The sequence below is a fragment of the Branchiostoma floridae genome, chromosome 9 (genome assembly GCF_000003815.2).
Source record: "Branchiostoma floridae strain S238N-H82 chromosome 9, Bfl_VNyyK, whole genome shotgun sequence".
Lineage (NCBI taxonomy): Eukaryota > Metazoa > Chordata > Leptocardii > Amphioxiformes > Branchiostomatidae > Branchiostoma > Branchiostoma floridae.
In genome coordinates, this window is record NC_049987.1 from 7,405,116 (window position 1) to 7,430,391 (window position 25,276).

At 39.6% G+C, this 25,276-nt stretch overlaps 1 protein-coding gene across 17 annotated transcripts in view; it reads left to right on the plus strand.

The window, feature by feature from the left end:
* Positions 1 to 25,276, plus strand: part of LOC118423071 (synaptotagmin-like protein 4) — a 103,400-nt gene that overhangs the window by 57,297 nt on the left and 20,827 nt on the right. For 14 of the 17 annotated variants that reach the window (XR_004831986.1, XM_035831020.1, XM_035831021.1 and 11 more), the window contains 5 exons: positions 4,213 to 4,319; positions 5,484 to 5,528; positions 6,872 to 7,096; positions 14,058 to 14,179; positions 23,340 to 23,952. Coding sequence is in view for 16 of the 17 variants with exons in the window: in XM_035831020.1 (XP_035686913.1) it covers positions 4,213 to 4,319; positions 5,484 to 5,528; positions 6,872 to 7,096; positions 14,058 to 14,179; positions 23,340 to 23,952 (1,112 nt within the window). In the remaining variant the exon portion in view is untranslated. The remainder of the gene's footprint in view (positions 1 to 4,212; positions 4,320 to 5,483; positions 5,529 to 6,871; positions 7,097 to 14,057; positions 14,180 to 23,339; positions 23,953 to 25,276) is intronic. The other 3 variants (XM_035831027.1, XM_035831030.1, XM_035831031.1) reach the window with 1 other exon arrangement.

The window sequence follows — 25,276 nt, forward strand, 5'->3', positions numbered from 1 at the left end:
GGCAACAAGTTATGTGTAGTATTTGTTTCAGGCTTGTGATTATATAGCATTGTGGCAACGTACAGCAAAATAAAACAATTCACAAGAAAATTACCTGCAAAATATATTTCCTCTGCCTGGGTATGTGTGCAATGGCCGAGTGGGTAGAGTGTTCACCTTGCATTCGGTAGGTCGTGAGTTCGATCCCTGGCCGAGTCATAATAGTTGAAAGACTTTAAAAATGGTACATGCTGCTTTCTCTGCTTATCACTCAGCAATTGGAAAGAATATGCGAGTTAAACACATCACTACCAGCGGATCAGCTGTAGTAACTTGCACAAATGTGTGGCTCATGGGATACAGAAATGGAGATGGGCACCAACCCTAAGCATCTACACAGATGCACAGGCAACTTAAAACTTTTTTTAACTGGTAATGTAAAGATATACAGTCAACTTAGCCTGTGCCTCAGGTACCAGGTGCTTTCTGGCTTTGCTGCTTTCCTTGGAATGAAGCACTGCAAATGTGGGTCATGGAAAACATTTACCTCCTCCCATAAAACCATTTTCAGTAGTAATTGCCAGTGATGCCTGGTTTGATGGCTTTTTCACATGTTCAGGAAATGAAACCATGCAGCTTTGCGGCATTTATAAAAAGACTTATTGTCAGTATATGGTACATAATTGCAGAAGATGGATCATTATGATTTCTTTGTGCAATATTCTCAGTATTTCATGTGCTGAACACCCTCTGTAGGTGTAGTCGGCATTCACAATTTGTCAAAATAGCAGTAATAGAAAATAATGGATTGTGTTTACTGCTAAGCCAAGAAACTTTTGATTTTGTTTTCACTGTCAGCATTCGTAAAAGATGCCAAAGGCTTTTTTTTTCAGCAAAAGACTGTTAGTAGTTTCGCCTACTTCACTAATCTTTAATTTAGATTTTATTGTTACAGCTTTTGTGAATCACAGGTAATATATGTATTTTCTGGTCAGCTGTCCAATTTTCATTTTTGTTCTAAAACAGGTTCCAAACTGTTAAGATTCATGTTTTTTTTAAATAGCAAAAGATTAAGTGGTTCAATTGACTAAGTTAATATTAAGAATTTGTGAGATGGAATCTTCCTGACAATCTTAAGCTTTTGGGGTGTCAAAAAGTCATGTCTTTGTGAACCTTCCTTGGAAAAAATGCTTGCTTTTGTTCCGTGCCCCTTCTCTGTTTGCAGAGTCAACTGCTTGACATCACACAGGAAACATGTGATGAATTCTCCTCCCTTTGTGTTGCATCGTACTACCATTTACACAAATTGCAATGTCGGTAGATTGGATTGGTCAGCCATAAGTGGTGTTTGGACTATCCCAGCAACATATCATTGGCTGGCACAGCATTATGCTCCCTCAGACTGTTACAGGACGTCATTCAATTTGGCCTTGAATGTGTACCAAATGCCGAGGTACACCAAATTTGATTAATCCTGTTTGACGGGCTACGGCATGGTTTGAAGGTTTAGATTCATCACCAGTTTTGGTGTCCTAATGCTGCACACTCCCATAGTTGGAAAGACCCTGCAGACACTTGCTATAGCGGTGTATGACTGTGTATCTTGGTGCCAGACGCCTTTTTTGTGGGATTTTCTGTAACCAGAGGAAGTTTGAGATCAAAGCTGGCTTCCTGAGATAAGATGCGAGACCTGTTCATTTGGAGGAAGCCGCAGTGACGACGACAGCAGATCCCAATAACTCGGACCAGCGATAGCATCCTTGCCTTTCTCTTTCCACGCCACGTCGCTTTTGGTGAACAACAATGGACTGAAGAGTTGACAGTTTACCAAAGTCTGTTGGAATACAGGAGTTGAGATTCATCAGCAACTGTTCAGACACATTCGGTGCTATATGGGGCTTAGGAATGAAATCCGCCTAACTGCTGGCTGTTAGAAAGTAATCCAGGATGAGTAGGTTTCATCTCGTCGGGCCAGCTGGACTGCGGAAATCGAGAGACCGCCGCCAAGGATGGCACCTTCAGGGACCCAGTTCTCTACAGAGGAGAGTTTTTCGAATTCCGAAGACGGAATTTTACGTGGATCCTGTGAGTGTTTGTAAGGTTACATTTGGTCAGATGCCCCTGTAATTATTGACATTTCTCCAGCTTATGCATCACAGATTTTCATCCATGTTTTTCAGAGTCTCACCAGTTTCTGTTAGATCATTACTGTTGACGTCATACATGCCATAGTCCTCATCTCAAGATACCAATTTTCCCTCCTTATGGTCTTAAAGTCTCGCACTTTAATCCAGTCTCGCCTGCCTATAACAGCACAAACTATGAAAAATGTTCCAATGTCAGCCGGAAAATTGCTAAGTTTGATCAGAAGTCGCTCCAGTGGGATATCATTAGTGGTATACATTTCATTAGACGTAGGTTTGATTTTTTTTCGTTTCCTGTAATCGTTGGTACAGGTTGTGTCAAAACTTAATATAATTTAGATTTCATCCAGTTTGGACCAGTTCTACTGTTTTGGTGAATAGCATAGTCAGTCTCTGTATCTAAAATCAATTGTAATGAATTTAACATGTAGCTCAGATGCATAGAAGTGCAGTTCTCATCTGCAGTGCCTTCTTAAGTTAAGGTAAGAAGAAACAAGATCAAGACATGTGATTTAATGATCCTGTTTCATCGGAGGGTAAGAAACCCATGCTTCATTTTTAGGTCAGATGATAACTTTGTACGTTAAAAACAGAATATAGGTGCAAGCAAAATACTGGACACATGATGACATAAATAACATGGTTTACTACTCGTAAATTTCATTACAATGTACATGTATTAGTGTGTTCAGAATGTGAACTGAGTACCCAAATCATCATTTTTTAAAAACTCTTATGGCTTTACTCTAGCCTGCTGTTTCTATCTTGGGATTGATACATATTTCAGATTTAGAAGATACAGTAAATATCGTCTACCCACAATTTTTTTTATTTACTCATGCAGAAGAGGAATCCTATTTGGGATGAAATGAACCTTAAACCTAGAAAGGTTTTGTGAAACTAAAATAGACATCTAATTGCTTGGGCATTGTATTGCCTCTCTCGTTGGTCTCTGGAGAGTACAGTTTATTTTAGCCATCACGGTCAACTGAAAGTAATGGCAATTGAAAGTTATTGGATTTTCACAGCAAACACAAAAGCTCAAAACATGCTTTTAACAAGTCAATACTTAGCTTGTGCCGGGTAACCTGATATTACAGGAGGCACTGTGACAATGTAGCAGTGAGTTGTGTTCATAGGACAAGTGTGAACAGATGGTAGATTTGCACCTACATGTAGCCCTAATGGCTAATGGAGCCTTATCTGGGATGACCATCTGTAAATTGCGGTCAGCTTTTTGTGGTGATATCGATGTTGTTGCCTTGATGTGTTTTTGTGTCATCTCTCTTGTGGGGATGGGAAGAAAAATGGCTTTTGGTGTGCAGTGTTGTGATCTGCTGTGCTTTTTCATGTGGTAATTTTTCCTAGGTAATCCGGGACAAAAAATGTGCAAAATGTATTTTGGATGACTGTCATAATTCATTTCATTGGTCTGTAGCTCATAATGGAACATGAAAGACTCAAAGGACAAATTGGTTTTAGTTTGATAATCCATCAAGAAGAAATTGGTCTCCTAAACTTTAAAACAGGGATTTAGCATGATCTGGTCTTTGATAGCGTGCAATTCATATCCCTGGAAATCTGTGTTGTCTTTACCACCTACCGTACATGTCTAACTGTCTAGGAGTGCCCTGGTTCCTGCAGGCTGCCATGATTGAATGATGAAGTTGTAGGAGCTTTATAAAAATGGAAAACAAACTCTTTGCTGATACCAGTTATTAAACAGCAAGATGTGACAGTTTTAATTGGTAGAAAACTCCAATATACTGTGGAAACGTGTGGGTTTTTTTTTTTCTGTACCTGTACCACCTAACGTACATGTCTAACTGTCCTGCCCTGGTTCCTCCAGGCTGTGAGAACTCTGGAAACTTGTATTATTTCTGTACCACCTAACGTACATGTCTAACTGTCCTGCCCTGGTTCCTCCAGGCTGGGAGAACTCTGGAAACTTGTGTTATTTCTGTACCACCTAAAGTACATGTCTAACTGTCCCGCCCTGGTTCCTCCAGGCTGGTAAAACTCTGGAAACTTGTATTATTTCTGTGCCACCTACTGTACATGTCTAACTGCCCCGCCCTGGTTCCTCCAGGCTGCCATGATTGACCTGAGTCACCTGTCGGAGGAGGAGAAGGAGAAGATCCTCCAGGTGTTGCAGCGAGACGAGGATCTAAGGAAGGTCGAGGAGAGGAGGATAACGTAAGTAAACAACAGTTACTACAATAACTGATAAAAGACACTAGATGGTCTGAAATGTCTGACTGTTTCCAAAATCATCCAGCTGCTTGAGTAACTGCTTTTTGGCATATCTTATTACCTAGATGTCTAACCTTCATTGACATACCAGTTACTTTTTATCTGTAGATGAATGAACTAGTGTTCAATTCCAGAGATTATTCATGCGGGAAAGTGTACTCTTTGAGTTAACCAGCATTAAATAGCCTCCAGGAAGATGCTTTCAAGAAGTCTTAACTCAGTTTTCATGATTAGATTTTAGCCTTTTCTACAATTACTTGTACATGGTATAATTGATTTATCCAGTATACATGAGGACACACCAAATTTATTTGTTGCTTCTCAGATTTTTTTTTTTTCAGAAGAAAATGGGCTGACAGGTTAGAAAAAAAAAAAAATTTTTTTCAAATGGTCTGGGGTGAAAATGTATGCCTTAAATAACACAAAAAACAGACTAGGGAGTTTAATGGAACATTTTATACAATAAACCCTTACTTTGATTTGTTACTAACGTTCTAAATAAAAGGCTTTTTTTAGACCGAAATTATGTGTATGTGGCTCCGAATGGTAATATTTACAGGTTTGTGACAGCATAACCTGTATTATTTTTTCGCAGGACTTTTTTTTAAATGAAAAAAACAATGGACAGGCCAAACCGAGAAGCAACAAATAAAATTGGTGTGGCCTGACAGTAAATCTTTGGAGTCAAAACCTGAAACACTTTGCTAGACCAGATACATACATGTATGCTTGCTGGTTTAATGGCATTGATGACAGAATGATGAAGTTGCATGAGCTTGATAAAAAAAAGGAGGACAAACTCCTTGCTGATGCCGGTCATTAAGCAGCAAGATGTGACAGATTGAACTGGTTTCCCTTATGGTAATATCATAGCTCTATTAAAACCTTAACTTATTCACAATTTGTTTTCATCACCAGCATGCCCTTCCTTTTTGTTGAAATATGTACATGTAGTTTGGCTTTCTCACATGGGATGCGGGCCTGCTTAGCAAACATTGATTTAGTGTAACAAGGGAGGAAGGTGTGCCATGTTGCATCCATCCTCCCTAAATGCACTTTCATGGCTGTTCTGACTGTTGTATTCCCTCCCTCTGCTGCTGCTGCCAGGAGAAGGAAATCTGAGCTCGGCTCGGAGCTGGAGGATGCAGACAGGTGCCTGGAGGATTTTAATGATTGCTCTGTGTCTGGTGTTTCTTTGTCGGTGTCAACGGTTAATTAGGGCCACTCTTGTAACTGCCTATGGGATTACTTGACCTACATCCAGGAAGACTTTGGGAGTGGTTATAAACAGGATGTTCAGGGCACAAAATCTTCAGACCAATACAGATAAAATCCAACTGAAAAAATAAAAAAAGAATTGTTACCGTAAAGAAATGATAAAAGTAAGCCCTCTCCTTATTTTACAATCCTTGCTTCATTCAGTACAGATCCTTTAAGATGTGTGTTCAATGTCTTGTGACAGTTTTTACTCGCTCATAAAGTCATGATCACCACTGGAAAATTGAAGATAACACAAGAGCCACGACCTTGTCATGCATGTTATTTTATCAGCATGCTGTAACATTGGATGCTGTCCAAACCTTGGTAAAGAAACTTCCATCAAATCTGTCTGCAAGAAAGCATGAGACTTCATCTCCAGAATGCTAAGTAAAGGCATAGTGCAGGCCTTCTGAAAATGGGTGTGGCAGGGTAACTCTCGATGACGTTCTTGTGATGTCACTAATTTGCATTCATTATAAGGTAGTACCTTAAAATCACGGTCCACATTTCACAAATAGACTGTTATTTTTAAAACACTTTCCAAAACTCCTCCGGGACCCCTTTCACAATACCTTAACCGTTACATCTTCTGAAATAGGAAACTACATGTACTAAGTGAAGCATGATAAAGCTGAAAAGGACGTTTATGATGGCCGCTTTACAGTATAGAACAGCAGGATTTTGTGCCCTAATAGCCTGTGGACCTGCATGTTCACTGAGACGTGGAGAGCTGTGGTGTCACCTGCATGCTGGTATCCATCTGTCCAGATAACTGGGTCTTTCTCCTCAGCATCTGTTCACATGCCTAACTCAACAACACCACCAGTGGGCTTTGCTCTATACTGCACAAACATGTCAGGTGGTGTCATGGGCTATTTCGGGTGCATTGCGCTAGCAGCTCAGGGTGTTGCAGCCAAGGAAAAATGTAGAATATAGAATGTAGAAAAAGTAATATTCACAATCAAAACTGTCCAAAAAGACCACTCAGGAGACCAATAGAATCTGGTCTATAGACAGAATTCTTAATGCTTGTGATAATGGGAAAGGGACCACAAAAAACATTTGCTGGGATATTTCTATATACATAATAGAGGTGTTTACTTGTACAGGTTTGGCTGAATAGTGTACGATAGTTCCTTTCAGTCTGAAAGCGCATAAACTAGAATAGTAAGATGTGACAAATTTTATGTTAACAAATTTCATAACCTGTATCCTGGATTTTTTCTCCCTTTCAGTAAACTGAAACAAGAGTTTCAGGAAGTGAAGAAGAAAAGCGCCGTCAAACCAGCAGAGGTTCAGAACAGCGAGAAAAACTGTTCGCGATGCCAGACGGCCTTTGGTTTCTTCTTCGACACGGGGAACCCCTGCCCGCAGTGCCAACACAAGGTCTGCAACAGCTGCAGGGAGTTTACTACACCCAAGAAGGACAAATGGCTCTGTGCACTATGCAACAAGCAAAGGTATAGGTCTGGAAATACCTGCTATTGTATCTGAAATACTGTAAATGCATTTGAGTTTGCAGGGATTTAATTTCGCCGTAGCGGGAAAATGGACTTTTCGCGGTGGTTTTAAGTTTGCGGTAGCACCATGCACTGTAGTCTCTTGTTGCCATGGGAAAATGTTTGTGGTGGTTTTAAGTTTGCGGTGAAGTGGCCACCGCAAAAACCACAAACATTAAACCACTGCGAAAGTTTCTGCATTTATAGTATGCTGTGATACATGTAGTTGCGTTGCTAAAGCCTTCATTTTTTGTGGCTCAAGGTACCTAAAATTAATGACAAATTAACAATAGCCAAATAATCAAAGTCTTTTAATGCGTACATGTAGGTGTCAAAATTAAATGTCAATTATCATAATTCTGCCAGGTACCCTAAAAACACCACAATGAAAAAGAAAATGCTAAATTTAAAGAGATACTAAACTGCAGTGTCAGACACATCCAAGTGTTCTTGATAGCATACTTTTTGTGGGCTTCCTATGTCAGCTGGCAGATTCATGAGAGTTGACGTTACACATTTTCACAGGTATGTGTCTGTTCATATCAATCATATCCTGACAAAAACTGACAAAAAAGTGTTTCCCCATTTAGCTGCATCTACCTTACAATGCTCTCTCAATTGTCTTCGGGAAGCTGCATTCCTAGAGCAGTTGCATTGATGAATTGATGCAAATTCAGCCAATAAGTAGACCCCATGCAATCAGGCTCTATAACCTTTGACATTACCTGATCATTATGGCACCCTTATAGCCTGATTGAATTATACTGTCACAATATATCACTGCTATAATGATGTCTTATACTGCACAGGATTTCCAGGGTTTTGCACCAGCTAGGGTGTATGCCATAAGGTCTGACCAAGATAGATCTTAGGCCATTCAGAAAGGATTTTCAGCTTAGCTCTTCTCTGGCAGTGCATCTTGAGTGTGGTGTTGGAAAAGTTGGAGTCTAAGTTAAGTGGCCTTAAGGGATAAAGACAGGCATGAATAAGTCATGAAGACATCAAACGGGCAATTTGTGAGGAGACCAAGATGGCTCTCTGCCCTGAAGAGGCTTTTCTCTGAAGATTGGACCTGTCCAAGGTGCTGAATTGCCTGTAGGTAATGAAACATGGGGCAGAATGGTATGCTTAAGTGTGGTCATCCATCAGTGCAGCAGCTGCTCATATTTGATCTAAGGTATCTCACAAATTAGTTTTTATTGTTTTTGTTACACCCTAGTCTGTTATACGATGAATGAGAACAGTTATTTGGAGTCAACTCAGGATGAATTGCATGATTGGGAATCCCTGTTGTTTCCAAGTCAGTAGGCCTGTGTGAGGAGTAATCGCTGGCACTAACACTGTCACTCTAACGAGCTTACCCACAGCAATCCCCAATAAAAGATTATCTTGTTGCCCAGGTAGGATATCATTTTGTCTTTCGATACTAAATCCCCAAATATTGTGGAGTTTTACGACTTGGTGTGTAATGTGTTGTGGGGCCATCATGACTCTTGGCCTGACAAAGCTTAACATATTGTGGCCTTAAAGCTTTATCTTGCTAAAGTAATCATTTGGCAGCAAATTCATATTGGTTATGGGCTATATAACAGTGGGAAGGTTCGGGTAATGATGGTATATTGAGAATTTACGTGTGAAAGAATATTGGAAATACTTCTTTGTGGGGTAGGGATTTTGGTAAATTTGCGGTAGGAAGGAAATGAAGCATTTATATTGGTTTTAAGATACTCACTTTAAAACAATGGATTGGTTGGCCGACAAATGTTAGAAAACCACAAACATTACACCACTACAAAACTTTCAACATTAATTCTACAGTACGTGGTTTAAATAAGCAGAAGTAAAGAGTGGTTCAGTTGGAAATCAAATTATCATAAAACATGTGGATATCTTTGAAATCATTAGAAAGTTCTTACTATGGAAATATCAGAATAATGCAGGCATGACGATTAATTGACCTGAAAACCTCTTTTACATCTTAATCAATACACATCATCAAGTCTTCATCAGTCTATACCTTACCGTAATTCCATTTTGATTGCTTTGGATTTCAAACTAACGGCCTACAGAACATGGTAGAAAAGGAATTAGCCGTACCCTCCCTTCTATAACAATATGATAATAATAAGTCATGAGTCACATCAAATCATCCGTGTGGAAGAAGGATGGTATCGACAAAGGCCAACAATCTAATTTTGGGACGGGAGCCAAATGATTGCAACGTCTGGGCTCGCCTGTCAATCTTCATGTCACACCTCATTAATATTCGTGTTGTCTTAATCCTCCCCAAGCTGCCTTACACACCAGTAAACCTGACGGTGACATTCCTGTAAATCAAACCTGGCACACAGGAACCGCCCCTACCCTCCACAGCAGGTTTTATATAGAGGCCTGCTTTTTTTTTCTGAGGGCATATATTGCAGTGTTCTAGCTAGCCTGCAATTTTTTCCATCCCCTGGAAGTCCTGTTGAAGGTGCAATCGACACAATAATCCCAGGGATTTGGAACAAAGCAATTTCTTCTATTTTGCAGGTAGACTCAGCTTGGTTCAATCAATATCTTAACATGTTAATTTTTGTCCGTCACAGAAGACGGAAGGACTAAGTACTATTGCAATAGGGTCGTGGTTACAATATGGAGGCTGAAAACTACAATCCAGTTGCAATAGGAAGATGCCATCAGAAAACAGCCAGACCCTTAGAGCCTGCTACGTAGGTTAGACAGCCATGTCTCCACAAGCTTGTTTCCTTCTCACATGCAAACAGCCCATTCTTGTAAGCTGTATTGTTGTAACTGAATTGTCTGCCTGTACTAATTAATGAACAATGAGAAGCACTTTGAGAAAATGTGACATATGCAGTATTGTCAGCAATCCTGATCATATTTTACTCAAGTTGCTATCAAGCTGATTATGAAAAAAGGATAGGTATATGGTTGTAAGCCATGCCGGTTAATCATTTTAGCTGCTGTAGTAACAAGTCCTGTTTGCTCTTTCTGTACACAAAGTAAAGTGCTTACCAATAATCTTTCCACTAGTCCTCTGGTCCTTCTCAAGTTGATCTGACCTGAAGCCTATGTCACGTAGCTGCTGTTGCAAAGTGATAAAACGGCTCAATATTCGCTAAGTCATCAGATAGATAGGTTTATGAGATCTCAAGGTATTTGTTCCAACATGTACCAATTGATTTTGTAGCTTATGATTTGTGTGTGAGATTTTGAACTTAGCTAGGGGTGTGAGAATAAACTTTATATCTGTAATAAAGATCAGACCCAAAATTTTATGACTCCTGAGTGATGAGGAAGTAAGAACAAATTGAAATGTGTAAACTTAGCTCACAATTCCAGGATTTGATGTGGAAAAGGAGAAAAAAATGGTATTTTGTCATGGCCTACCCAAGTTGTAATATCAGAAGTGTAAGATAATCAACTGGTTATTTTTCCACTGGTTATAAGGACAAACGTTATATTCAGTATACACACTGTCAGGTTCAATACCATAGCAAATTACATGGCTTTAAACCTCCCATTGCAAGGACTGTAACCAGTTCTAGTTATGTGAAAGTGGGGATAAAAATGCTTCACATGATGAAAATAATATTTGGTATGATCTAGAGAAAGGATTTTCACTTCCCAAAAGTAACATGTTACCTGCTATTAGCTTTTCAAAAATTGCAACTGCAGTTTAAGTTTTGTTCTCAAGAGCAGTTCTCAAGATACTCCTTGATTGAAAGCTTGAGATATTGGCTCCTGTTGTTACGACATCGATATGAGTGATACCACACACAAAATACTGATTTCCGCTAGTCGTAACATTACTTTGGCAAGATACAAGGCTATACGCCTGATGTTGCCCAATATTTTATGCACGTTATAAAATGTGTCTGCTTCCCTTTTTACAGTTTAAGCAATATTTCAAGGGTTTTACACCCACATAAAAGTTAGATTTATTCTCAGGTTGATTCTGCAGGATAAAGCTATGGTCTGTGTAGCCATGAGGGAACATAGAAGCACATGGGTGTGGAAAATGCTAATTGTTACCTACATGTAGGAATGGAATTAGTAATAAAAGCCTGGCCACACTTTATCTTGACCTTATCTATCTTTCCTCCATTCACATAAACTTTCATCTTTTTGAAAACATCTGTAATTACTTGTTATCCTTTAATCAATTGTCTACTGTGTTTTCTTTGTTTGGACAAATTAGCAGAGCCCTGTTTGCATACTATCTAATGGTGGATTCTTTAATTTTCTCTTAAGGTTTGACCTGTGACAATTTATCTTACCAGAGAGCACACAATAGACAATTCTTTATAAGATTTGTGTGTTTTAGGGAAGACCAAAATTTCATTTCACTGGATGGAGGAGAAGAATTAATTTTAGCCGTGAATGAAAATAAGAGGAAATGGAAATTATCTGATTGATATAAACCAAGGTGCTTCTATTTGACACTATCTTTCATTGTTGGGCCATAGTGACAAGTTTGTTACACTCTAACTGGATTTGAATGACTGTAATATTCGCAGGAATGGCTTCCACAGGCAGTTAGGTGCACCACAGAGCAAACTTATTGATGTCTTCAATCTAATTGAACGAGTTTCATTATATCTTGGGCTGTACAACGGCCCATTCCTCTCAGAAGTAGTCCCACAATGTATTGTGATGATGGCCATTTACTGCCAGCAGGGATTTTACTGCAAAAATAACTTAAAGATGGCTGCAGGGACAAATGTATTCAGGGAATGTTGCCAAACATTGCCATGCTTCTTGTGTGAAGAAATTAGCATGGAGCAAATGAGGTAGACAAACTGTCATTCAAGTCATTAGTAGATAGTTTAAGTGCATAAGTTGGTGTGTTGAATTGCGTCTAACATTATATTGGTTATTTTTCAATCTAAGCTGTCAGAACTGGCTATTTAGACTGTTTTCGGGACATTTATGTCAGTGGTTTTATGTATTGAAAGCAACTGGGCCTGACCGTGGTGCTGAACATATAATCAGCCATATTTTAAAATGTCTCATGGTGGATTTATCTTGTAAATTACATTTATTTACTAATTAATTGGTAAACATGGGTTAATTTACCAGTAAAAAATGGATTGATTGATATCACACGGCATTTCAGAAAAATGAATAAGCAACAAAGGAATGATGTCATGCCTTTTTAGGTTTTCATTTGTGCCATTAACTCTTGTTCTATTCTTTATTATGAATTCCTTGCTGATTCTGTCAAATGCATATTCCCCACTTATACCCATATGACGGATATCTGACATGCATTTATTAATTAGCAAGAAATTAAAGAAAAGAAAGAAGATAACCTCTTCTGGACCTTTCTTGGACCTTTGTCCTAACTTCCTGTCAGTTAGCCCCAGTATGCCTAGCATGTACATTGTATATCGGTAAACTTAGCCAATCTACTGCATTCAAATAACTGTGGACATACATTTGTACAAACCAACCAACCAACAGGCAAACACTATAGGCAAATTTTCTGTATGGTAAAATACTTCAGAAGTGGCATAATACATTTGTACATGTAGAAATTCATGGATGAAATAGTCACTGTGACTTTTGTACAGTATACAGTTGCAACGCTAAGCTAAGTAATGCAGTCTTATATCAGAACATCCATAAAATTGTAACAATCAGGTACTAGTAGTAAGAGCTTATTGTTAATTTTAGTATCTTTATTTTTTCTAAGAACAAAGTAGGCTTTTATGTACATGTATTTACCCATTTTTGCCATGTGAGAGTTGTCAAGTGGATGCCCTGTATATTGAAATTGCCATAGGGCGTGTCATGTCCTTGATACAATGTTGAGCTATAATCATTTATGCATCACCTCCAATCAGAGTTCGATGTCCTGTTTTTAACTTCCTAAGCCTCTCTCCAATGTTTTCCACATTTCAACCTCTAATGGTACCAAAGGAGCAATGAATGAGTAATATTCTTATTGCCCGAGGTGCAGAAATATAAGCTCATAGTGTTGCTAAGGGACACTATTTTGGGGAATCGATGCTGCCGATATTGCACTGTTGCAGTTTTCTGTGATTGAGCACGTATCAGTGTATCAAGTGATGGCCCCTGGCTATACATGTATATGGGCATTGTGTGTAAATGATATGCCCACAATTCAAGTATCCTTATGATCTTCAGATTTGACTTTGAAATTCTTATCCCATGTGACACAAGGGTATAGATTCTGATGGCTCTTTGTAGCTAGCTATTTTACAATCATCATGCTAAATCTATCAAAATATAAAATTACAATTTTACAATGCTGAACATTCTTGCTATGACAGCTCTCAGTGAGTTTGGTTTGTTAGTTTCTTTTGGTTTTTCTTCTTTCATAAGTGTTACTAAAATCAGTTGCTGCTTCTAGTTCAGTTCATCACTTCAAACTTCAAACGCAGACTTGAAATTTTATGGATACCAAATCCTTGTTAATCTTTCTCTGTAGTTTCGATTTTATGACGGCAAAGACCTCATTATGGGTGTAACATTTATTCCAAGTTTGATACACTGGAGTATTCAGCATTGAAAACTTAGAAACTGTGTTTACTAATAAAAATTATCTCTTCCCCAAGATTTATCATTGATATGAATAGCAAGGAATATGGTTGTCCTCTTCCCTGCCTATTTTGTAATGTTTTCCAATAAATATAGATTACATATTGAAGATATCATCATGAAATATTACCATATCTGCTGCCTCATGAGTCTTTTTATTGCCCAATAACTGCGCTTTATTAGATCCTCCCTGTAAATTTCCGCTCGCAGTATTGGATTCATTTTTCATTAACCAAAATTTCAGCATCGTCGGAGCACAAGGTCTTAAGATTATCGGTGTCTGTCAATAAGTGTATTGACTTACGAGTTGCAGAAATCCCTGACGGGGCATATTTTGCGCTTGGCCCCACAGATTGCTGAAGATCGAGACAGGGGAGTGGTTCTACGAGACCATGGATCCGAAGAGGAAGGACCAGCTGTTTGGTACGGACCTGATCAGGGCTTCCCTGCGCCGACCCAGGGGCAGGGGACGAGGTGAGAACTCTTCTCGTGCTAGTCATATTTTTACGACTTTGTGATTATTAGCCTTATTAAGTTTTATCATAAGCTTTGGAGCAATAAGAACAGATTGTACAGCTGCAGTCTAAACTGGGTGGGTGTCCAAATGAAGCACGTTCTTGACTATCGTAATTTTGTTACTATTTGAAGTATCCCTGCCTTCAGTGTTAGACAGAATATCCTGTTTGAACATTTTTTTTGTGATCTTGTGCTAATGAGCTAGTAAAAGTAAGGCATTTTTATACACACTTTTATACACACATTTAAGCTGCTAAATTTCCCACCTTTATGTGCTGAAGTTTTGAAAACATGATTTTAAAGATTTGGTTTTCTGATGAGCACAAGATAGTTTGAGTTGTTGCTGTGTATCGATTGTTCCCAGCTAGTCTGAGAGGGTTCCAGGTGAGATGATGAATCTTGGCTCGTGTGTCTCAAAGTCAAAGCTCTTCCCCAGAATAGCATGGATTGCCCCAGGTCCCAGTGTTGCGCTGGTGCACCGTGAGTGACAATGATGAAGGACAACTCTGGGAGCTCGGAAAACCCTGTCGATCTCAGGATCCATCATACAGTGCTACAAAGCTTGCTTTTGTACCTTTGAAGTATAGTGCTGGAGCCACCCGAGTTTTTGCTGCATTATCAAGAGGGTGCTCTTTGTTCTACAGGGCTCGAAATACACTTTTCAGTTAACTTGCACCAGTGCAAGTTGAGCAAAAGGTAACTTGCACCAAAAGAAACTTACTTGCACAACCCAAAATAGTGAACTGTTAACTCTTTATCTCCTATTCTGAAAATTTGCAAATGTATGTGAGTAAATGGGGATACATAAAGACCACATGTTTGGATACTTTTAAGTATTTGTTTTTCCATAGCATATTTTTTTTAGTTTTAAATTGTACAGTTTCAAAAAAGGTGAATTTAGGCTTAATTAAAGATCAATCCAATGTCTACAACTCGACAAGATCCATAGATTTCTTCTGCATGCCTCGCGATTGACATCCATCACTAATCGCTGGAATGAAGTGGTAGAACAACTCATTACAAGTATAACATGTACATATAACTGGAAAAACCAGTTGAACATTAAAGTCACTAACTTGTATGCAAATGTGACTTAAATGCAAATCAAGGTAAGACAACACCAAAGGGATCTTTAGCATTGTAGAGATGGAATTGTCTTGAAATATTGTTTACCTGGATGTCTAACCTCCATGGATGTCTAACCTCCATGGACAAACTTAGACTTTTTTATCAAGTGTTATTTTCTTTTACCTTTCAATGACAGATGATATTCTTGGTGTTTGTAAGCTTTTTCTAATGTCACAGTGTCAGGTATTAGAGGACAAAAGTAACTTGCACTGGTGCAAGTTTGGTCTAAACTTACTTGCACCACACTAATCTTACATGCACAAACTTGCATATGCATGTGGTATTTCGAGCCCTGTTCTATATTGCTCTCCTTCTGTTGATGTGGTCAAGAACAGCAAAGACATGCACAACAAAGACATGTAGAAAACCTGTCTGTCCATTTACACATTGTAAGCCTAGATGAAACAGGTTGCAAAAACTTTTTTGAAACTTTTCCAGACTTACCTGATCCATTTCTGAATCTTAAAGTGCATTTGGATAGGGTAAAACACCAGCCTATGACAGAATTTATGCCAATGGTATCACTTACTTCTTAAGCTGAGCTTTATCGTACTTTCAACATCTCAACATATCAAATGCCAGTATACGGTGTAGAGTTGAGAGGCTAGCAACAACATCAAGAGGTTGTTTGATTTCTGTTACCACTGGCTTGTGTCCTATGGTGCTTTACTCGACTTAACTTGACTCCACCCAGGTGTAAAAATGGGTACCTGACTTCTGTTGGAGTGGTGAAAAGCAGAGGAATAAAAGGGATGGGCTCTGCCTTCAAATACTGTGCCCTGGACAAGGTACTAGATTAACACCCCACTGTACCTACAGCCTCAAAAAAGCTATAGAACTAGCTTTACCTTTATGCCTTCATGGCACTCAGTTTTTTAGCTAATATTTATCTTACTTTTGTCTCGTATTAACAGCCAGCTTTTAGAAACCCAAGCAGGTACTATATTCTCTCCACGTCTTCATCTGTAGGGATATGCATATATGGATGAAAATCCAATGGATGTATTGATTTCTGTGCAGCAACATTAACAAGTTGTGATCAATATGAGAGATATCACAAGGAAACTGCCGACTGGATAATTGCCCATCAGATTACTTTGGCATCAAAAGCGATGGAAGGTGTCTAATTTGTTTCATGAGGCAAATATATCACGACACCTCTGTGAATTGCAGTACAAATGTAGTTATGATACCTCAAATTATAGCTTTTTAAGTTTTAAATTTCTTTATTACTGCATACTTTTGTAATAAAACGATTCACCTCAGAGTCTGTTAAGTCCTGTTTGTGGATAGGTTATTATTTCTATTAATATGCCATTTTGTACTTTTTTTAAAAGAAAGTTATGTTCTGTAATTTGAAGGCAAAACCTAGTGAAAAACAAGAGTAAGGCCATGCCAATTTAATTTGTTCATAGATTTTCAAAAAATAAGAAAAAATATGCTTAAGTGGAAAAACATCATGAAAACAAAGCCCAGGGACCAGGTGTATGCCTTGGTGCACTCAGGTTTATGGAGTGAACATGGTCATATTCAAGTTTTCCTCCCTGCCTGTTGCGTTTACGATGTCCACTTGCTATACTTTCACTTTGAAAAATCTCTAAGAGACATATCTACATACATTGAGAGTGCTCTGACAATGGAAATCAATAGGACATTGAACCTTGAGATTGATTCCTTAGATAAGTTTTTTCAAAGTTTATGTGAGCACTAAGAAGTTATGAATGTGTCAATGGATTTACAAAGACATGGTAATTGGAAGGCTACATGCCTAGGTCATTTTTCCAATAGTCTATAATTTGCAGCATATACAGTCTGTTCTCTGAGATGTTTTATTTTTCAATGGTCCAAGACATAAAAGTATATTTTATACCTATATGGCATGACATGCACGTGCTTAGACCCTCATATTTCTTGCAAGTATTTGGTTGTCAATTATTCTGGAACAGCCCTACTGGGAGCCTAGTGATTGGCAGAGTATGCAGTATGCAGAGCACAAGTGCATCGGTTAGGGCATGATATGTGGATGCCAAGGACATGCCTCCCTTGGGTGGCGTTGAACTGGATCCCCAAGGAAAAAGAAAAAGGAAAGACAACAAATGACTCGGAAAGAGACAGTCATGCAGGACTTAGAGAGAGGGGTTGGGTTAATGTTACACCTGGGACGAAGCAAGGAAGCATGCACTGAATAAAATAGAGTTAGCCTGGTTTGATAACTTATTGTAGCTGCCTCGCAAAAGTTGAGAGGATAGATTTGACAGCTATGATAAGTTTGAATAGAGGGGCAGGTTTTGGTGGCCTGCTTGAATGCCATCTGAAATGCAGTGAAGAAGAAGAAGATTGGCAGACTCATATAATTATATGTATAGTACGAATTTGTATAGAAGAATGTCCCTGGTGCTAAAACTCTGCTATAAGAACAGTCTACTGTCAGACCTGTTCTTAGTGCTGAAATAGTGTCATAAGAACAGTTGGTCTTGAAACTTATCAAGAAAGTTATCAAGAACAGTTGTGGGCCTGTCCCTGGTGCTGAAACTCTGTCAATTAGAGCAGATATAGGTTGCTAAGAACTGTCTTGGGCCTGTAAGTGGTACTGAAATGTTACTAAGAACTGTCATGGGCCTGTCCCTGATGCTGTAACAATGTTATTAAGAACAGTCCTTAGCCTGTCCTTCTGCTAAAATTCTGCTGTAAGAACAGTTGAAGGCTTGCCCACTTCTATTACTAAGAACAGTTGTGGGCCTGTCCCTGGTTCTGAAACTATGTTATTAAGAACAGTCCTTGGCCTGTCCTGTCCTTGGGCTGAAACACTGCTATAAGAACAGTTGTATGCTTGCCGACTTCTTACCAAGGACAGTTGTTGGCCTGTCCCTGAAACTCTGTTATTAAGAATAGTCCTTAGCCTGTCCTTGGGATGAAACACTGCTGTAAGAACAGTTGTAGGCCTGCCCACCTCTTTTACTAAGGATATTTGTTGGCCTGTCCCTGATGCTGACACGTTTCTAAAAACAGTTGCAGGCCTGTCCCTGGTACTGATACGATTACTAAGAACTGTCCTTGGCCTGTCCTTGGGCTGAAACACTGCTGTAAGAACAGTTGTAGGCTTGCTGACCTCTTACCAAGGACAGTCCCTGATGCTGTTACACGGTTTCTAAGAGCAGTTGTGGGACTGCTCCTGGTGCTGTAACGTAACACTGTTGTAAGCTTTGCCCAGTATAACATAGCTAGCCTACAGATGTAGAAAGTCCACAGAAGCCTCAGCCTTCACCGTAGATGCAGTGTACAAAAAAAGCACCCTTGCCTGGCTGAAGGTGGGCATTTCTGAGGCATATCTCGAAATTAAATCTACTCCATCAGACTTGGTATTTCTTTAGGCTTATTTTGTACCATCTCTATCTTCCCCACCACAGACATCACTCATGCTTTAGTCAGTCTGGGTCTAAGTCTGGTATCAGTACTTATATCATGTAGCACACCAGTGTATGTATGTACCTCCTCACTGCAGACCAAAGCAAGCCTCAGGCACACATGGTAATCTCTTGATGCTTGTGCTTTGAGATTCTATCAAATGGTAGAATTGAAAACAAAATGAGTAACATGTTTGATTACGTCAAATATTTTCATGTACATTACTTTGTATTATTCAGATGATGATGTGGATTCTAAGTTATGAAATTTTTTACTAGTAATCTGACTAATCACTTGAAGTGTGCTTGACAGTTTGACCTTAGTGGTTACAATGCTAGCAAAAATAGAACCTCTGAGGTAACAAGCTGCTATCATAAGATAATAGTCTGAAAGATAGACACGATTTCATGTAAATGTGAACACAATGCACACGGAATAAAGACCTCATCCTTTAGAAATGAGTCTTTTGTGGAGAAGTTTCAATTTCAAGCTTCACAGTCATTTTTCTTCTTAAGTACATAAAAGAAACACATTTTTGCAGTGCTTTCCAAAGAATCCAACCTGGAAATTGGCCCGCCAGAGTAATGACACCTTTTGAAAGCTCTGGAGTAGAGGTCATCTTTTATAACACCTTCTGGTGTTGTACGAGCGCCGCAATATAGGAGAAGCAATTCTGGTCAGGTACAGACGCGGCCTCTAGCCTTTCTTGTGTTCTTGAACCCGAGGTGGCGTGAAGTATGGCATTACGATGCATGAGGGCCTCTCCCCTCGGTGGTCACACCCACTTCCAAACCTTGAGACAAACCGCCACCATTTGCGCATTCTTTATTCATGACCCACGGGGACTCCACAATGTGTTTTATGAATAATTGAATTACTGTTTGAAGCTATCCTTCCTTTCTGGGAACGAAGTGCATTGTCTGGCTGCGTGCCGGGTGTCGTGGTGGACTTCAAAAATCAATGGCCGGACCGTCACCATTTTTGAGCCATATGAGACCAGTTGAAGGGTGTAGATGTTAGCCCGTGATACTATGTCATCAACACCGGTGGAGGAAAAGCTAGAGGAGCTCTGGGGTTCCCCAAGCAGAGGTAGGATAAGCCGGAGACTTGTTACAAAATCAGCGCTTGTAAATAGATTAGCATGGGATGTGTTAGAGACATGAGGAAACGATGGTGTCTAAGGTTAATCTACAGTGGATAGATAATTGACACTATTGCTGTAGATGTAGCTGATATTGTTAGAAAGAAGGATTATTGTTCAAAAGTTGGTATTTCCATGCTTTATACAAAAATCTGCAGCAACCATCCCAGTGGAATAGGGTCTGTGGATTAGTGGTTTGATGTCTGTCTTGTCTCCCCAATGGCCAGAACAGGTCGAGAAACTTCATTGGTAGGTTTTTGCAATGAAAGATGCTTAGAAGTCGATGTTCAGTGACATGATACATGTAATTTGGTTTAGTAGGAAGTAGGACGTGTGCTCATTATAAATGATTGGTAGTATAACATTTTAACAACTTAACAGATTGATACATGTGGAGTTGGTAATGTGTAAATAGCTGACAACATCCAGTATGAAAAATCGTGATGAGATTCTTTACTGAAGATAACTTTCCCAAGGACACAATGACTAGCCAGGAATTTTAGGAATCAAACCTGTAACCTCTTGATCTCAGGTTCTAGCCTTGTTGCTCTGCCTTCCGATGTCACTAAAGGAGAAGTGTTAACAGCAGAAGAAAACCAAATACATGTTTTCTGATGTTATTTTCAATAAGTATGAGCTTATGAGAGACAGGCTTGAGTATTGAAATGTTGGTTCAACACCATGGATGGTCCTAAAGCTACAGCTCATCACTAAGCACTGTACTATACAGTTCAGCACCAAGGACAGTACCAAAGGCATGGTTCAGCACTTAAGACAGTACCACACAGTTCAGCACTAGGGATGGTGCAAAAGCTTGGTATTTGAAAATAATGTGTGAGCTTATAAGAGAAAAGCCAGAGTATTACAGACTGTCCATACTAACACTTCTCCATCCCTCTAGGCCCTGAATGGTGTTTCTCCTGCAGGCTATCTTGGATAGTGGCTATGTCTTGAGGAATCAAGGGACTAACAGTTGTCCCTTAAGATGGCTACAAGGCACATCAGTCCTGCCTAATTACTGTAAAAGGGGGAATGTTCTTGGGAATTTAATTTTGCTGTATGCGGTATAGTAAAAATGGAGTATCTGCAGTGGACAAACCTCCCATCCTGGGTTTCAATAAAAGGAGAAATGTCCATGGGGGCTTTCAGTTTAAGGTTTTGGAGTCACCGTTACAGACATTTACGTAAAACTACCACAGACATTTCCCTTCTTACAGTATTTACTGTTGGCTCAACATAAGAAACCCCATTGTCCAGCATCGTTTCCAAGCATCAGAGACAAATGAGAGCAGACAGGACGGATGTTAAACAGCTCACAAACAGTGACAAGCACGCTGTCAGTTGAGGCATTAGCAGGGGCATTGAGCAGGAATGGGAGGGACAGGCGAGAAGCAGGAGTATCAGGGATGGCAGGCCAACCTTCTCACTCCATCATGCCTGACAGCTGAGATTAGATTTCTATCGACCTTTGCTAAAATGAGTGGAAAATGCTGGATTATTGACGACCTGTAGCCCGACGCAGGATTGCAGGCATCAATGATCAGTATGTCACGGGGACCCTGATGACTAGCAATGGGAACAGCTACATGATGAGTCCCTACGACATATGTTATTGTCAAGGGATGCTTGTTAGCTTGTTAAATACTTTGTGAATTACAACATATTAAAACATCAAGTTTCTAGTTTTTCTTACTTTCCCACCAAGGGCATATTTTCTACAGGGAATTTCCTTATTGAAGGGGTGTAAATTACTTCAGTTTTCTCATTGAAATTACATGATTTATCAAGATTTATAAACTAATCATGATTTATAAATCATCCACCTCAGCTGTACCTGGTAGCTTAACAGATGACAAAAGTGAGGATTTCATTTGTTGTTAATAGAAAAATGATACCTCTTATCTCACGTATACAAGCATCTGATCATAAATTTACAGTTAATTGGGCTTGATTAAGTGGCAAATTAGGAAGATGTGCTTGGATTAATGACCAAACTGCTCAGAGCTTCTGTCTCTTCAGAGAATACAAACTGTTGCTAATTTGTCAAATCACCTTAATCACTGAAGGGCACTAAGCTAAAGTTATCTGTTTTATTATACAAGGCAAGTCAGGTATATCTAAGAAAACTGGGAGTGGCTAACCCATGTGCTTTGAAATTCTTGATGGATGTGTCAAGAAACTTTAATCCATCCAGCTTTTCATCAGCTTCACGATAATGGTATAGCTGTCTAGACTTTTCTGTTAAATATGTTTTTTTCGTTTCTTTCCTTGTAAAAAGATGTAACTGAAATGCGCTATTTGTGACATATAAGAATACTAGAAATATGCACTTACAGCTAAACTGTTTCTACCATTACCAATGCTAATTGCACTTGTTCACCATTGTTACCTCTCCCTGGGGTAAATGCATTTAATGTGATGCTACAAGACTTGCTTTCAGTATGTCTGTAACCATTGTGCATCACCAATCCCTTGATGATTGAAACTAAGCTAAAATGTATCCACATAAGTAGTGAACTATTTCAAGGGGTCCCCTGAGTTTACCACAAAGATTCTTGGAAGTGATGCTGATGTACACACAAATCCTTTAATGTACATTTCATCATCCAGAAACAATTTGGAACCGGAATTAGGACCGTCTTCTCAGCATTGTAAGCCTTTGTAGAAACAAAAGGGTCATAAATTTACACAAAGACATGAAAGCATTCATGATCCAGATAACATCTTGGCATTACCAGTGGGATGCTCAAGTGGGAATTGCAGCTTCTTGAGTGTCAAGAGTTATGCTTTAAAGTGTCCATAAATCAAGCTATTTTTAACTCTGCACTCTTTCTTGTGGCTTAGCGATGTCAGATGTCACAGTGGCTGTAAATAATGTTCCGGTCAGAAAGCCTCCTGAGGTGACTCTGTGAGCTCCCTAGATGGTTTGTTGTTATAGCATTGGGGCAGACAATATATCATCTGTGAAATGGGAACATTGATCTTTTTTGTTGTTGTTATCATTTATCATTGAGTATAGGTGCAACTATTAGCTTAACTCATTCTAATATTACCTTTCTTTTTAACTCACTTTATTCTCTATGTATGAATAGGCCACTGAGAGAACACTGGGATTTCACACATAAATCACTGACATCACAACAAACTTTTTGGTGTTTTTGAGAGACTTCCAACGACAGCAAACTTTTCATCTTGTCACCTCTTGGCTCAGATATAGACCACCATAATGGTGTATTGGGTAAAGTGTTACCAAATGCATTGTACTTTGAGAAAGAGTATGTTGAACACACCACTGACAGTGGACTGGAGATATCTGTAACAGCAGTTTGTGCAAAGTGCAATGTTACTAGTATCATCTTGACTTGAATTGTATTCAACTTGAATGTTTATGTCTTAATTTAGGAAAACGTCCTAACAAGTAATTATTTCTGTACTTGTTGACAGGGAGACCCCAGCCAGTTGGAGACCAGATCAGACCGGCTCTTACTGGTTCCAGGGAGAGAGTTCAGGATGTTGGGAGGAGCCAAGGAAGGGGTCGTGACAGGACAGCACAGCAATCCCCCAGGAGGGATGGACACACCGACCCCCAGTCTCAAAACCACCTGGCTCCGGAAGAGAGTCATGCAAACTTCTATCGCAAGATAGCAGAGATCGACAATGGACCGACGTTACCGTCTCGTAGCTCTGCTTCCCTCCCCAGGGACACCATGATGTCTCGCACTAGCCCTCGGGTGTCCAGCGACTCCGGGCGCTCGTCGCCACTTCTTGTTGGAAGCAATAGAAACCCCTCAAAACCAGTTCCGCTAAACCGGCGCATGCAACCGTCCAGAAAACAGATGTCCCTGGACGACGAACTGCATCTCGTCTGCGCAGAGGAGGAGAAGAAAACCAGCCGGTACCATGATGTTGCCTTCCCGAAAAAGTCAGACACAGAACTCCTGGATGAGTTAGTGAGTGCTGGAGACTACAGTACTAGCGAGTCTCTGGTCAGGAGGTATAGCTCTGACAGCACAGCTAGCTACTCTAGTGGACCAAGCTCCCCCCAGATGTCAGTCAGGTAAGCCACATACTCAATACCTGTTTGCACTTCTTCTTTTACATGGGAGGTTTTGGTGATGAACATTCTTAGGCTAACATCACATTTCCAAACCGGAATCTGGCCGGGCTGTTTGTGGAAACGAAAAACAGAAATGTATACGTAAAAATATACACAAATAATGGTGTCTTTTATATCATACTATCCGTTTCTCAAAGCTGCCTGGCTGGGCCTCGGTTTGGGGTCCCAGGGGATTGCTGTAGGTTTAGAAATGTTTAGCTCGTTTTCACTACAGTTGTTGTCCTTGGTGCTGAAAACCTTGTTATGAGCCCCCAAAAACTTGAACAGTTCAAGATGGATTTTAAACTTCATTTACTACCTAAGAATAGCACTGGTAACACAGCACAGTGTAAAAGCAACCTTCTAACTCTTTTTCATGCACCATCTGGCTGCCATTTTCAAACAGACAATCAGAAGGCTTATCTGAACGAAAAGGAGCCTAATGTACATGCCCAAGTTGAAATGGTTTTGAAAACAGCATCAGTGCAATTTTCATCTTGTGATCATCCAACTTCAGATGTGCCAGTAGATGTCTCAATCTCCTTTTCAAAGTGGGAGCTCTGGTATCCACATTTTGCGTTAAGTGGTGAAAATTCCCATCGAGTTATCAAAGGCAGTAGCTTGGATTGCTTCTCACATTTGCACTTCTCACATCGACATTGGATTACTTCTCAAATTGCCCTGTGTGAAGTGCAATTTTTTTCTTGATATTTTACCATCAGCCTGATAAGGTCTAGAATACCATCGAAAATTGGCATCTGGATTTTCTGATGAAGTAAACTTGTGTAATCCATCCTGTGTACATCATGCCGATTTGGTGCGAATGTCAGATCCATCGTGGTCTGTCGATACTCCCCATGTCAGCATCCCCAACTGTCTGTTCTGGTCACTACTGGCTTGTCTCACACTTGTTTGATTATTGGTTTTTCCATCTAAGTTATTTGCCCAAGGGCACCATCATCAATATTTTGTTCGCATCAGCAGCACGAGCGGCCGATAGACAGGAGTGTGCAGACTGCGATAGCACCTTGCAAGGCAGTGAACTTACAAGGAATCAATCTTGGCATAACTTAACGATCGTCAGCCAGCCAGAGAAGTGGCTGATAAGAAAGCATCTAACTGGATTGATTTTAATCCAATTACAAACATGTACAAACATTATATATATATTTTTTTTTTTTTTTTTAAACCTTTATTGAAAAACCATAACAATTACACACATTGTGACATTGTGACATTTATATGTATAGCTTAGTAACTACATATCCGACTACGGCAGATACAT